Source organism: Centruroides sculpturatus, unplaced genomic scaffold (genome assembly GCF_000671375.1).
Source record: "Centruroides sculpturatus isolate CEXI.00-Female unplaced genomic scaffold, Cexi_2.0 scaffold334, whole genome shotgun sequence".
Lineage (NCBI taxonomy): Eukaryota > Metazoa > Arthropoda > Arachnida > Scorpiones > Buthidae > Centruroides > Centruroides sculpturatus.
In genome coordinates, this window is record NW_019384688.1 from 538779 (window position 1) to 551590 (window position 12812).

The 12812-nt window shown below is 29.8% G+C and overlaps 1 protein-coding gene across 1 annotated transcript in view; it reads right to left on the reverse strand.

The window, feature by feature from the left end:
- LOC111627113 (GATA zinc finger domain-containing protein 14-like) overlaps positions 1 to 12812 on the reverse strand; it is a 40582-nt gene that overhangs the window by 24277 nt on the left and 3493 nt on the right. The window contains exons 2-4 of the mRNA XM_023370670.1: positions 10813 to 10962; positions 3439 to 3511; positions 2469 to 3368 (exon numbers count right to left, since the gene is read on the reverse strand). Of these exons, the coding sequence (XP_023226438.1) occupies positions 2469 to 3368; positions 3439 to 3511; positions 10813 to 10870 (1031 nt within the window). The 5' untranslated portion in view covers positions 10871 to 10962. The remainder of the gene's footprint in view (positions 1 to 2468; positions 3369 to 3438; positions 3512 to 10812; positions 10963 to 12812) is intronic.

The following is a 12812-nucleotide window of genomic DNA, read 5'->3' on the forward strand; positions in this document are numbered from 1 at the left end:
AACCAATTTAAAATTGATAAGTTTCATTTCTTCTCCAATCATTTTTAGATAAGTTACAGCTAATATAAAATATTTAGCAAACTATTTATGTTTTGATACTTAAATTAAGTTTTAAGAAATTTTATTTCAAAATTTTTATAATTGATCTACTATATCTATGTCTGCAGGATGTTGCATGTAAAATGTTACAAGCTAATAACTCAAGAACAACTTGACCAATGCAAATCATATTTTTTTCATTTTTTAGTGTATGGTTTCAAATTATGTTGTAAAAAGCTTTGTAATAATAATAAAATAATGTTGCTTTTTGCCCTTTTTATAGTGAGACAGTGAGCAACTTTAAAATTTCAAATGGAACCCTAAAATGTATAGTTTTGAATTCTATGGAAAAAAAAAAGAAACTTTCATCTAAAGCATTTTTTATAATGTATCTATTAAAAGTTATAGACAGCTGAAGCTCTGAATTGATTCAAACTGTTGACCAGATATAACTGACAACAATGCAAAATTACACTATTTTGTCTGTTTATTTTTTTAAGTGCTCAAATTGCTAATTATTCAATTATAAACATTTAATTAATTTTTTTCATTTTTACAAAACTAACTCTGCACAACATTTCAGTGATCACTGTAGTTCAGACTAACATGTTCTCTGTTTCATATCTTCTCTCATAGTAGATGGTAGGAATATCATCTATTGTGAGAGAAGCTACTATTTTCCTTGACATATCATCATAAAAATAATTGTGTGAAATCAGATAAACAAAAAAGCCATCAAACAAGTCCTCCAAGATACATCTGTCACCAAATTCTTGGTTTAATAATAGTGTATATATATCTGTGGCAAAATATGGTAGATTACCATCTCCCTGACACCACACTTTCTCTTCTCAATTTAGTGGTACATCTTTTATAGTCAGTTACACAATAAGAGAGGACTGAAGAATTTGAAATACATTATTAAATATTGTTTTAGATGAAAGTTTCTTCTCTTTTCTTCACTGTACAATCCAAAAATACCATGTTTACTCATATATAAGATGAGGAGGTTTTTATTCATTTTTCATTGCTTCAAAAATCTAGGTCGTCCTATACGCACAAGCGAAGGATTCTTTGCATTTTCGCAATTTTTGTGAACCGTGTATAAGTTTTAATCCATTCCCATGTGAAAACAGATTGTTATTCAGAAATCAGAATTCAGAGAAACTCATAAGTGTAATCGATAGAGAGTGAATTCGATGTTAAGAATTGACAAAAAAAAGTTGGTTCCCGATTGTCCAGCTTCACATGAACAAAAATTATGTTGTCAATTTTACAAGAAGTTTAATGCCAGTACAATGCCAGTAATTTTTGTGGGACAATGTGTGCATTTGACATTTTATTTGTGATTAAATGAAATAAAATTAAATTGTATTAATAAATCTAATTTTCTTTATTTTGATCTTTAAAGTCACACCTTGTCCTATATGCGAGATTGTCTTATAAGTGAGTAAATACAATACACACTTTTCTCTAGGATTCCATTTAGAATTTCAAAGCTTCCTGTTTTCCTATGAAAGAGTGCAAGGAACAATACAATTTCATCATTGTTACAAGTTCTTTAAAACCATAAAAAAAAATGAAAAAGAGTTGGCATCAGTCAAGTTGTTCTTGAGTTATTAGTAGAGATGCCACGAATATTCGGCTACTATTCGGTATTCGGCCTATTCGGCTACTTTTTTTAATATTCGGTATTCGGCCGAATAGTACGCAACATTCGGCCGAATACCGAATACCAAATCATGAAAAAAAAAAAAAAACGCACATATTACTCAAAAACGTATTTATTTTAATCACAAATTATTACATTTAATACTTAAAATCTATCAGTGGTAAGTTGTAATGAATGAAAACAATTTTTTCAGCATTTGTTGATAGCAAACGATTGCGCTTTTCCTCATAAACTATACCTGCTTCTGAAAATAGCCTCTCACTATATACACTACTGCTGGGAGACGATAGATAAATCTTAGCGAATTCTGTCAGGCTTGGATACTGTTTTGCGTTTGCTGACCACCACTTGTAAAGGTCTGCCGTCTGATCTAGGCGAACAGTTTTCATATAAAGTGATACAGTGATATTTTTTAGTAATAATTAGTAACGCAATTTGATGTAACAATGAACAAATAATGCATGTTGTGACATGATCTACTCGCAAATAAAACAAATGTGCCCGCAGTGTCGCCACCGCACCCACCGTAATGTATCAGGTCGTAACATATCACCTGCAAAATGTAGACATATTTTGCCGAACATTCGGCCGCCGAATATTCGGCGCTTCGGCCAAGAGCGTAGCCGAATGTTCGGTATTCGGCAAAATCACTATTCGTGGCATCACTAGTTATTAGCTTGTAACACTTTACATGGGACATCTTATATATAGAAGAATAAACATTACATTTTATAAAAAATATAAATATCATACTTACTTCAAACATTCAGGAGTATTTATTTTAGATCTTTTTGGATAATTTGAAGCTTTAGTCTTTTGTAAATTACTTAAGCTTCTTACATTACTTTCCTCATTTGTCTTCATTTTAGTTTTTGCAACATTTTTTTCTAACTTATTGGAATTTTGCAGTGTATGCATTTTTCCTAAACTTCCTTGGTTATCTTTTTGTTCAACTTTCTGTCTTGAGACAGCTTGGATATTCTTCTTTATCACATTTTCCTGATTTTTCCTTTGCACAATTTTTTTGTTTGTGTTATTCTGTTGTATATGATTCTTTCCAAAATTTTTTTGATCATTATTTTGTAAAAATTTTCTCTCTGAAATGTTTTGCTGTGTAGAGTTTATTATTATATTCAATTTAGTACTTTGTAAATTCTTCACAGCAGCATTCTGTAGCTTGGATTTATTTGAAAGATTTTGTTTTCTGGTATTTTTTATCATTTCTTTCTTCATGACATTTTGTTGCACAGATTTTCCAGTAAGATTTTCTTTGTTAATAATCTGTGCATTTTTATTTCTTAAAATATTTTTTTCTATAGGCCTCTTTGTCAGACTTTGATTTTTAGTTTGTAATACATTTCTGTTTTGAATTATAGAACATTTTATCTGATTTTCTTTATTCTTTTTCAAAATGACTTTTGAATTTAAAGGATCTTTAATTTTAATGATAGGGTCGTTCAAATTTTTTGAATTTTTCTGTTGTATATTTATTTTTAAAGTTACATGTGCATTTTTAATGATATTTATATCATGAATACCATGAGACTGTTTTTCTTCTACATTATTGTGATGAAGACATTTAATATTTTTCTGTAATTTAGGAATTTTACTACTGCATTTTGAATGAAAAGAATGTTTATTTTTATCTGAATTTTTTCTATAAAAGAATGAAATCTGTTAGAAAAATAAATAAAAAAATCTATATTTTGATTTAAAACATTACTTACAATTTGATTAAATTTTTCTGATTGTCATTTGATGATTTTATTTCATTATTTAATTCATTCTTGAATTCAGACTCTATAGATTATAAAAATATTAAAATAAATTATATTTAATATAATTTCAATTACCAATTATCACAAATTGAAATATTTAAATTAAGAATAATTTTTTTTTATGTTTATATGAGAAATTGTGCCAATAAATAATTAAATTTAAATTTATTATAAAAAGTTATTGTAAGATGTTTAAAAATGGTTTGTTAACTTTAGTAAAACCCATATCTTTAAGAGTATAAGCTAGCATTAAATTATAAAATTTGAAATTGTGCAAATCATTGAGGTGGGTGTTAGTGAAGCCTCTTTTTATGTGGCTTATAAAATTGAGTTAATTCTCAAAATTTGATTAAATTTTGTCATTTTACATAATATGAGATGAGGAAATAAAAATAAAAATCAGTGATCCATGATTTCATTTTCACGATATTCTGGTGTCAAAGTGACAATATGCAAGGTCACTAGCATAAGTATGTGCAATTTTTTTTATTCTTTATTTTATATTCAAGTCAATTCTTGCTAGTGCTTCAACTCAATTCTTAGTTCATGTTCAGACAGAAAATGAACTGTGCCTAATAAAATCTTTAAGACATCATGCAGTTTCATAACAGATGAGACATATACAAAATTTAATAACTATAGTAAAGTCTGGAAACTCAACTCTCGACAAATGGACATTTTGTAAAACTTGTTCATGTCACTACGAATATCACTAACTCAAAAGTAGCCACTGAATAGTCAATGTTTTATTTTAATTAAAATTTAACTACAAATAGAAATAGTTACTGTTGGTACATAGTTAATACATATATGAATTTGCACATCTAATACCTTTATGAAAATTCCATTATTTAGACTAGAAGCATTGTTATGTCTAAAACTCATCACCTTCTCAGTTCATATTAACTGAGAAGGTGATGAGTTACTGAACATGACATAAGTTTAACAAAATGCCAAGTTATCTAGAGCTGAGTTTCTGGGACACTCCTGTACTAAAAATATCAAAATGATACTATTTATTTTGGAAAGAATTAGCTTGACTTAGAATTATTCAGTGGCAGCATTACTTATTAAATTAATGCTTTTATTGTTTTTGAATAGTTCAAAATAAATTTTACAATCCAATACTCCACAGATTAGGGGTGGAAAACTTTCTTAAAACAGTAAACCAAATAAAATATCTCTAAAGTAACTTAGGCCAAACCTTTTTTTTTATCTTTCCGTGATTTTTAAGATTTTTTTTAGAATTATTAAAATGGCATAAGAATGAAAAATTATCATAAACAGTTTTATATTTATTGTAATATTTTCAAATAATTGTACACAACTGATTTTATTTATAGGAAAAACAAAATTCAAATTCATTCAATATATTTTGTTTGTTATATACTGTATATTATATAAAAAGAATCGTGGACTAAATTATACACATTAATGACCCAAAGTTGGCCTGCAGGCCAACTTTAGGTCATGATTTTCTGCTCCTGCAATAGAGTATGATGGTCTTTTTTTTTATTAAGAATTTTATTGTTGGAATAAAAGACATATCTGACTTTATTCCAACAAAGACATATCTGACTTTTATTCTTTAATATCATTGCTTTGTTATACTACTATTGACAAAATAAATGAAAGCATGCAAACTTTTGAGACAATCTGATGTATATCATTATATACACAGTAAAACCTCACTAAGTTGAACTGCATTAACTTAAAGCTGTCTACACGTCCTGAGTACAAGATGTAGATCAGGGATGGGCAACCTTTCTAAGTGTGCCAAAATTGCCAAATCTATGATGCAAAATTTTCTCACATGCCAACTGAAATTTTTGGAAGCCTATTATTATTTGGCTTAGTGACTAGATGATGCTATAAGAAAGCTAGATTTAGTGGATTTTCTGTTTGTCAGTATATTACAGAAGTAGGATATTTGTTTCCTTTTATTACTATTTACTATAACAGTTGACAGTGTTTATTTCTTTATTATATTTTTATTTAATATTACTCTACTTAATAAAATTGTATTCTATTAATTTAAACTCAGTAAAAATATTGGATATTTATCTAAGGTGAGCCCTGAGTTGTGTGATAGAAGAAAATTCTTGGTTTGCTAAGGGCTGCCCATTCTTGTTATAGGTTTTACTATATAATATGGTCTTGTTAAGTCAAAATTGTTGGTACAGTAGAGCATCAATTATCCGATCCCCAATCAACCATCACATCGGTTAACCGACCGTTCTAGTCGGCAAATTTCAAATTAGTGATGTGGCACTACAATATTTGGCTATGTCTCGGCACTTTAATATTATTTTTGTTAAATTTTTGTGTGTTTTAGCTGGCAACATGGCTCGACCATTGAAGGGAGGCCAGTATTTAAACGAGACTTAATTTTCTAATTATGAGTGGTTGTTTGTTTTGTGAGCAATAAAATAATTTAAAAATAATTTTTAACGATACAATAGCGACGATTATTATTTTTAAAAAAATTTGTTAGGCTTAACATCGATGAAAATTCAACGTGAAGTAGGTTAATAACGATATAATAATATACTAATTACATGGGATATACTAATATACTATACTAATAATGTATTTTTTCATACTTTTCAGTTATCCGTTTTTTCAGTTATCCGACCAACCCCAGTCCCCAATTGAGTCAGATAATCGATGCTCTACTGTACTTATAACTTGAACATATTTTCCCCATGTACTGTACAGTACTCTTCCACCCTTTGGTAAGTCCATGATCTCCATCTTTACTTATTTTCCTTATGAATATAGGCAATTAAGATAAACAAACACTATGGCTCCATGCTGAACACAACGTCATGCCATTACAACCTCATGTCAACATTCTTTTACTGATATATGTAACTGGTGTTTGGATTGGGACACAAGAGGAAATCTTGACAGTGCACCATAATTATATACAATTCTGTAATCATTCTGGAGGGATTGCTCAGAAAAATTTTTAAAAATTGCCAACCATTTTGCCAGTTTTAAATGTTTTGGCCACTTTAAATTATTTCTTGCCACCAGATTTATTTACTTATTAATGCAGGTGCTGATAGTCTTATCAGTTTTGAGTCTGGAAAGCAAATGTGACATGGTAAGCTGTCACTTATAAATAGGAATCATTTTTACTTTTCGAGCTCTGTTATAACATATATAACAGGGAGGAGTATGGCGCAAAAATATTTGGGGGATTTTTCCCTGTATGTATGAATGTTTGTTTGTGTGCGCATGTGCATGAGTGACATAATTTTGTTTACCCCCTTTGAAGCTTAACTCCTGTGTTTTTTGTCAAAAATTTCTGAAATTAGGAATTGCAGAGAAGTTTGTGTATTAGGGGGATTGATGCTGTTAAATTTTGGAAGTTAAAGGTCGACAGGGTGGAGATATAAAGGGGATCATATGTCATATCTCAAGTAGAGTTGGACTTAATGATGAGTTTACTTGTTATTAGCATTTACAATTCTTTTTATAAAACCCATCCCTACCCTCAAAATTAAACTTTTTCCATTTTGTAATAATAAAAAATATAAAAGTTTTTAAAATAAAATATCATAATAGATGGCACCGCCAAAATTTTCAATGTTGCCAGGAAAGTTAAGCAACTCATTGTTGAATTTTTTAATAATTTTTTTTAATGAATAATTCTGAATAACACATTTGATCACAATGCTTAAACAGTATTTTACAAATTCTGTCATATCAAAATATTTATGCTTTAGTCTAATGAAATAAGATCAAAATGAAAAAAATGTCACCCCACAAAATTTCCCAAACTTTTGTCAGTCAATAAAAAAACTTTCCAATCTGGAAACATTGGGTGGCATTCTTTGAAAACTGCCTTCGCTTTTCAACGTCACTTCCTGCTTTCCTGTCTGAACTAGCTGTTTAACATCATGGCGTTGCTAAGTGTATGTTACACAGGCATCCAATCACACAGGAATGCAATATTCTGCTGTTTTTTTCCAAAGCATGCTTTGTGATTCAATTTCATGCTGAATATCAAAGTGGACTAGGTATTTTACCACCAGTATTTATTGCCACTTTAATAAAAATATCACCAAATGGTGATTTTGGTACTATTCAGTGCAACCCATTTTCATGAACAGGTTCTTGAGAAAAAGCTTGATAATAGAAAATTTACAGCCATAAAAAATTTGAGAAAAACAAGTATTAAACCCCTTTTACCCCCTTAAACTTTGACTTAATGAGGTTCTACTGTATGTAATGGTATATATCAAAAATTGTATTTTAAAAACATAAAAAGCATATATATATAAAGTAGTAGAACATGGTTAATTTGAAGTAAAATTGTGAGAAGTTTATGAAAAATCACCTGCAATATTGAGATAATGAGATAAAATGTCTGTTTAAGCACTAATATTGGTAGCATTGATTACGAAATTAGCAGAGTATAGTATTCAGCATGTTTCTTAGCTTCAACTTACTTAAAAACTTACTTTTAGCTTTAAGGACAGAGAAATTGAGAATGAGAGTAAACCACATAATGTGGGAAATATATACCTGAAGATTCCATTTACGTAATTAGTTTTTATTCCAAAGGCCAGTAAGTACAGGTATGGCAGTTTTAACACACATGTTTTTTTCACCAGGTAAACTTCTTAGCATGTTTAAATATAGTAATGTATATACCAAACGTGGGCAAATGCGGCTCTTTTTGAGTTACATGCGGCTCTTGCTGAAAGTGTTAGTTTCTGCTTTTTATTATTATTTTGTGAAAATATGTTTATTAAAAAAATTCAATATTTGTTTTATATTATATTTATATTATATAATAAAATTGCAGTACAGAATAAAAAAGTACAGAACTGTGGCTCCCATGCATTTTACAAAATCCACATTTCAGCTCCCACTGAATGCTTGCTTCCCCACCCCTGGTATATACATTATCTATAAAAAGATAATACAATACTGTTTTCGGAACATCAAAATAAATTGGGCAGTATTTACGATTGGACTTGTGTGTGGTTTAATTGTGCTATGATGCAATTTTCTGTACATATTCTTATGTCTACAAATGTACTGTACATATACACTAAACATACTGCACTATATGCTTTTTTTATTTTTCATTATGCCTCTGTCCAAATCCATCCATTCTCAGTACAAAATCAACAGTCAGTTCAACTGTTCAAAATTTTGAGCTTTAAAAAAAGTGTAATGACAAAAGTACCATATATAACATTTAAAAACTATAATGTAATACAATACCCTGTACTATTATTTTTGTACTGTAATTTAATTATAATGAATACTAAAATAACTTTAGTTTACTGTTTCAGTATTATATTTTATTTACCTATTTTTAATGCCAATATTCAAACTTGCCTAATTTGAACTTTTTTGTGGAACCTTCAACTTCAAATTGTCCAAGTTCTACTATATGTTTATATATATTATATATATATTAGTCACAAAGACTGAAATCGCTCATTGAGCGAAAAAACGACCACAATGCGTTGTGGTGATTTCAAAATGGCTACAAAGCAAAATTCATGTTGTGGATGTCTGTAAAAGCGAAATTTGCATCGTGGCTTTCATGATATTTGACCACTACGCATTGTGTTGATTAAGAAAAGCCATAACACGTTCTGAACGTTACCTGATGCAACCAGAATATGAAGGATAGGTTATAACTTGTCACTGGGTGCATTGCAAACACTTTCAGAGTTTGTACTGTGTTCATTCTTGACCAGTGCTGCCGATTCTAGGGTAATTTCAATCTCTCAGAGTAATGTTTCAGGTAGTCTTATATTTAGGGTAAATCTAGGGTAAAACTATGCTGTGTTCTGATGCTATTATTCATTGCTCACAAGTTTTGCTAGAAAAAGTTTTAGCCTAAAACCATTCTGTTTTTACCTATAACTGGAGGGTTTTAGGATAAGACAACAGAAGCTGGAGAAATAATGCAGATTGATGCTAGGTACCAAAGTCAATGAAAACCGAGGTATTACTGTATATTACACCCGAGTAGGATTTCGCTTTTCTCAACCTTCATGCTATTGAGCCATTGACACTCTCCATATCAGATGTAAATTAATACCTCTGAAAAAGCCTAAAAATCCTAAGACATTTTAGTTATTAAAATTTTCAAAAACAGTAAGAATTGTTCTAATTATTATTTAACAATAATAGTACAGGGATCTGCATCATAGAATCGTTTATCTTATTATTTTTTTATTCAAGCGCGAGCTCAGAGAGTTTTCTCAATTTAGGATAATTTTCTGCAGTTGAAATTGGTTCAATTGTTTTAGTTAGGGTACCTAATGTTGATAATGTTTTAGCTGTTGTTATGAGCATTAATCCATCAGGTCTCTATCAGTTAGGAAACAAGGAGTCTTCTTAATTGACTTTATGCTCGTAATGAATTTACAGTTTCTACATTAATTTTATTAACATTCAGAACGCACCCTCAACTTTATTAACACTTCGCTCAGCATCCATGTTAACATCTGGAAGTAAGCAAGAGTTTATAATGTGTCATTGTAAAAGATACTGTATTGATAAAAATGCATGAATAATTAAATGTTATTGTAAAGTAACCAAGTTAAATTTCTGTATATGGTAAATAATTTTGTTACCTGCGTATATAGGATGATTGAAGATAAATAAATCATAATGAAAAAGAAAGTTTTATTTTCTTATCATCACTCATTATTAGTTAACATCCAGAACGTGTGGTGGCTTTTAACCACAATAAATATGTTGCATAGTGGTTTTTAACTTTAGCAGCTGATTTTTATTTTATCATGTATAGTATATCAAGCACCTACAAGTATATGTAATTAGACCTTTAGCACTTTTTAGCAAAACAAAAGAAACAAATGTGTATTTTTCTCCATATATTTTATTTATTTGAAATTTTTTTAAGCATGAAAATTAAATTTCAAGGAAAACTTGTAGAACTAATGTTGTTCGGCATTAAAAATTGTAAATAAAAATGTTTCGAACCTATAATCCATATTTTAAAGTTACAAACCACTGTGTGTCGTATGATCCTGTATCGTGGTTGCATCAGCTAACGTTCAGAATGCATTATGGCTTTTCTTAATCACCACAACGCATAGTGGTCAAATATCATGAAAGCCATGACACGAATTTTGCTTTGTGGCCATTTTTTCGCTCAATGAGCAATTTTGGTCTTTGAGCCTAACATACATACATACATACATATATATATGTAAGTGTGGGTGTGTGGGTGTATATATATATATATATACATACCCACACACACACACATTTGAAAATATAATAATTATTTTGCTTTTCTAAATTTAAATTTATCTTTACCATTTTCATTAATACTGAATAGAGCACATTTCCATTCAGGATTATTTGAAGAATGCATATCCTCAAATGATTTATTCTCAGCAGATAAATGTGATGGTGGTGTAATATATTCACATGAAGTAACACTCTCTTCACTTTGTTTTCTGGAAACTAAAATTTAAAAAAATAATTTTTATCATATTCAAATTTTATTTTTGTAATTTTATCTTCTTTGTTTTTAAACTAAAAAAATCAAGATAATACAGGTTGACATTCTAAAATCCAGCCATAGATAATACGGTTCCTTCAGATTTCCGGCATGGATTTCATAACGCATTTTCAAATTTACTGTGTTGGCGCACCACTGTTTTCTGGAGGCTCTTACTAAAATTCTGTAGAACTGTTTTATTTAGTTGATGAACATTAAAATTTCATTTGCTTTTCATTTACTGTTTAATTTTCTTTCTTTAAAAGATTATATACAGGTAGTCATTTTCTGTTAAATATATACAGCATATATAACCATAAAAAATCTGACATTTTCAAAAATCCAGCAACCTCCAGACCTGGATTCTTGAATGTTAACCTGTATATTAAAAATAACATATTGCCTTGATTTTTCTCAATCGTTTCGAAATTTAAATAATAATTTATAATTTATTAAAATTTTTTTATTATAATAAATCAAAATGCATCTTTAAGTAAGTGATCTTAAGCACATACTGAATATAAAAATAAACCATTTTATCTTAAATACCATATATTCTGGCGTATAAGACGACTTTTTAATCCAGGAAAATCTTCTCAAAAGCCAGGTGTATTATAGGGTGGGTGCTGCAGTTGGCTGGGACGCCCAAGAATGGATAGAGATAGAGCAGCACTGTGCTCAGAAAAACACACATCTTTCACCCATCCGGCCCGCCCTTGTATGTATCTTATTACCGTACCTCTTTTTCTGCCTCTCAGATCTCGCTCCAGAGACTGAAGACTGCACTGAAGCGGCACAGGCGCACATGTGCGAGATCTGAGAGGCAGAGAAGGAGGTACGGTAATAGGATACAAGGGCGGGCTGGTATAAAAATGTCCAACAGTCAAAACCCCATCATGGCTCCACCAGCAAAAAGAATGAAATATGAAGCTAGTTGCAAACTTTGCCATGGAACATAATAACTGTGCTGCTGCAAGAATACATGGAGTAACAGAAAAGATGTTCAGGACTGGAAAGCAAATGAAAGAGCATGAAAGAGCATTAAAGAGTATGCCAATGATAATTTTTTTTTATTTTTATTTGGTGTGCATTGGAAGAGGGATAGTCTTATATGGCGAGTATATCCCAAACTCCATATTTTAACTGTAAAAGTCGGGGGTCGTCTTATACGCCCAGTCATCTTATATGCCAGAATATACAGTAATTTCTTTTTTGGAGTACTTTACCAAAGAAAAACTCCTAAAAAAAATTTGACTCATCTAAATTGTCATAATTTTTTACTTGGCACAATTGTTTACATTTCAAATGTTTTTGTTTGGATATCAATAGTTTTTTTGGTTAATGATTGTGTTATTACATCAAGATCTAAAACAATGACATAGTTCAGTTGTTGCTTGATGATGGCCACCAACTAAACACTTTCAATATGCTGTTAGTAAAATCATTATAAAAGTTTCAGTTTGCAAAAATTTGAGCTTTTGTTATTCTAGATAAGTTTTTAATGAAAATCATTCATTTTGATGCAATTTTATCCTTATAAGCACATGAAATTAAGCAATAAATGTAAAATCGCTCTAACAAGGGAACTGTCGGAGTGTCTTCTAATAAATTTTAATAAAATTTAGTTAATAACTACGTTAAAAGTATACAAACTCTATTTTAAATTTGTAGCATTCACTAAAAGTGTTGATCAGAGTTATTAGTAATCAAATGTTGCACTACTTTATAGTAGTTTAACACAATTACGCAAATTTTTAGAAGTGAAAGGGTCGTGGAGGAAGACGGCTATATTACACTTAGAATAAATTCTGGA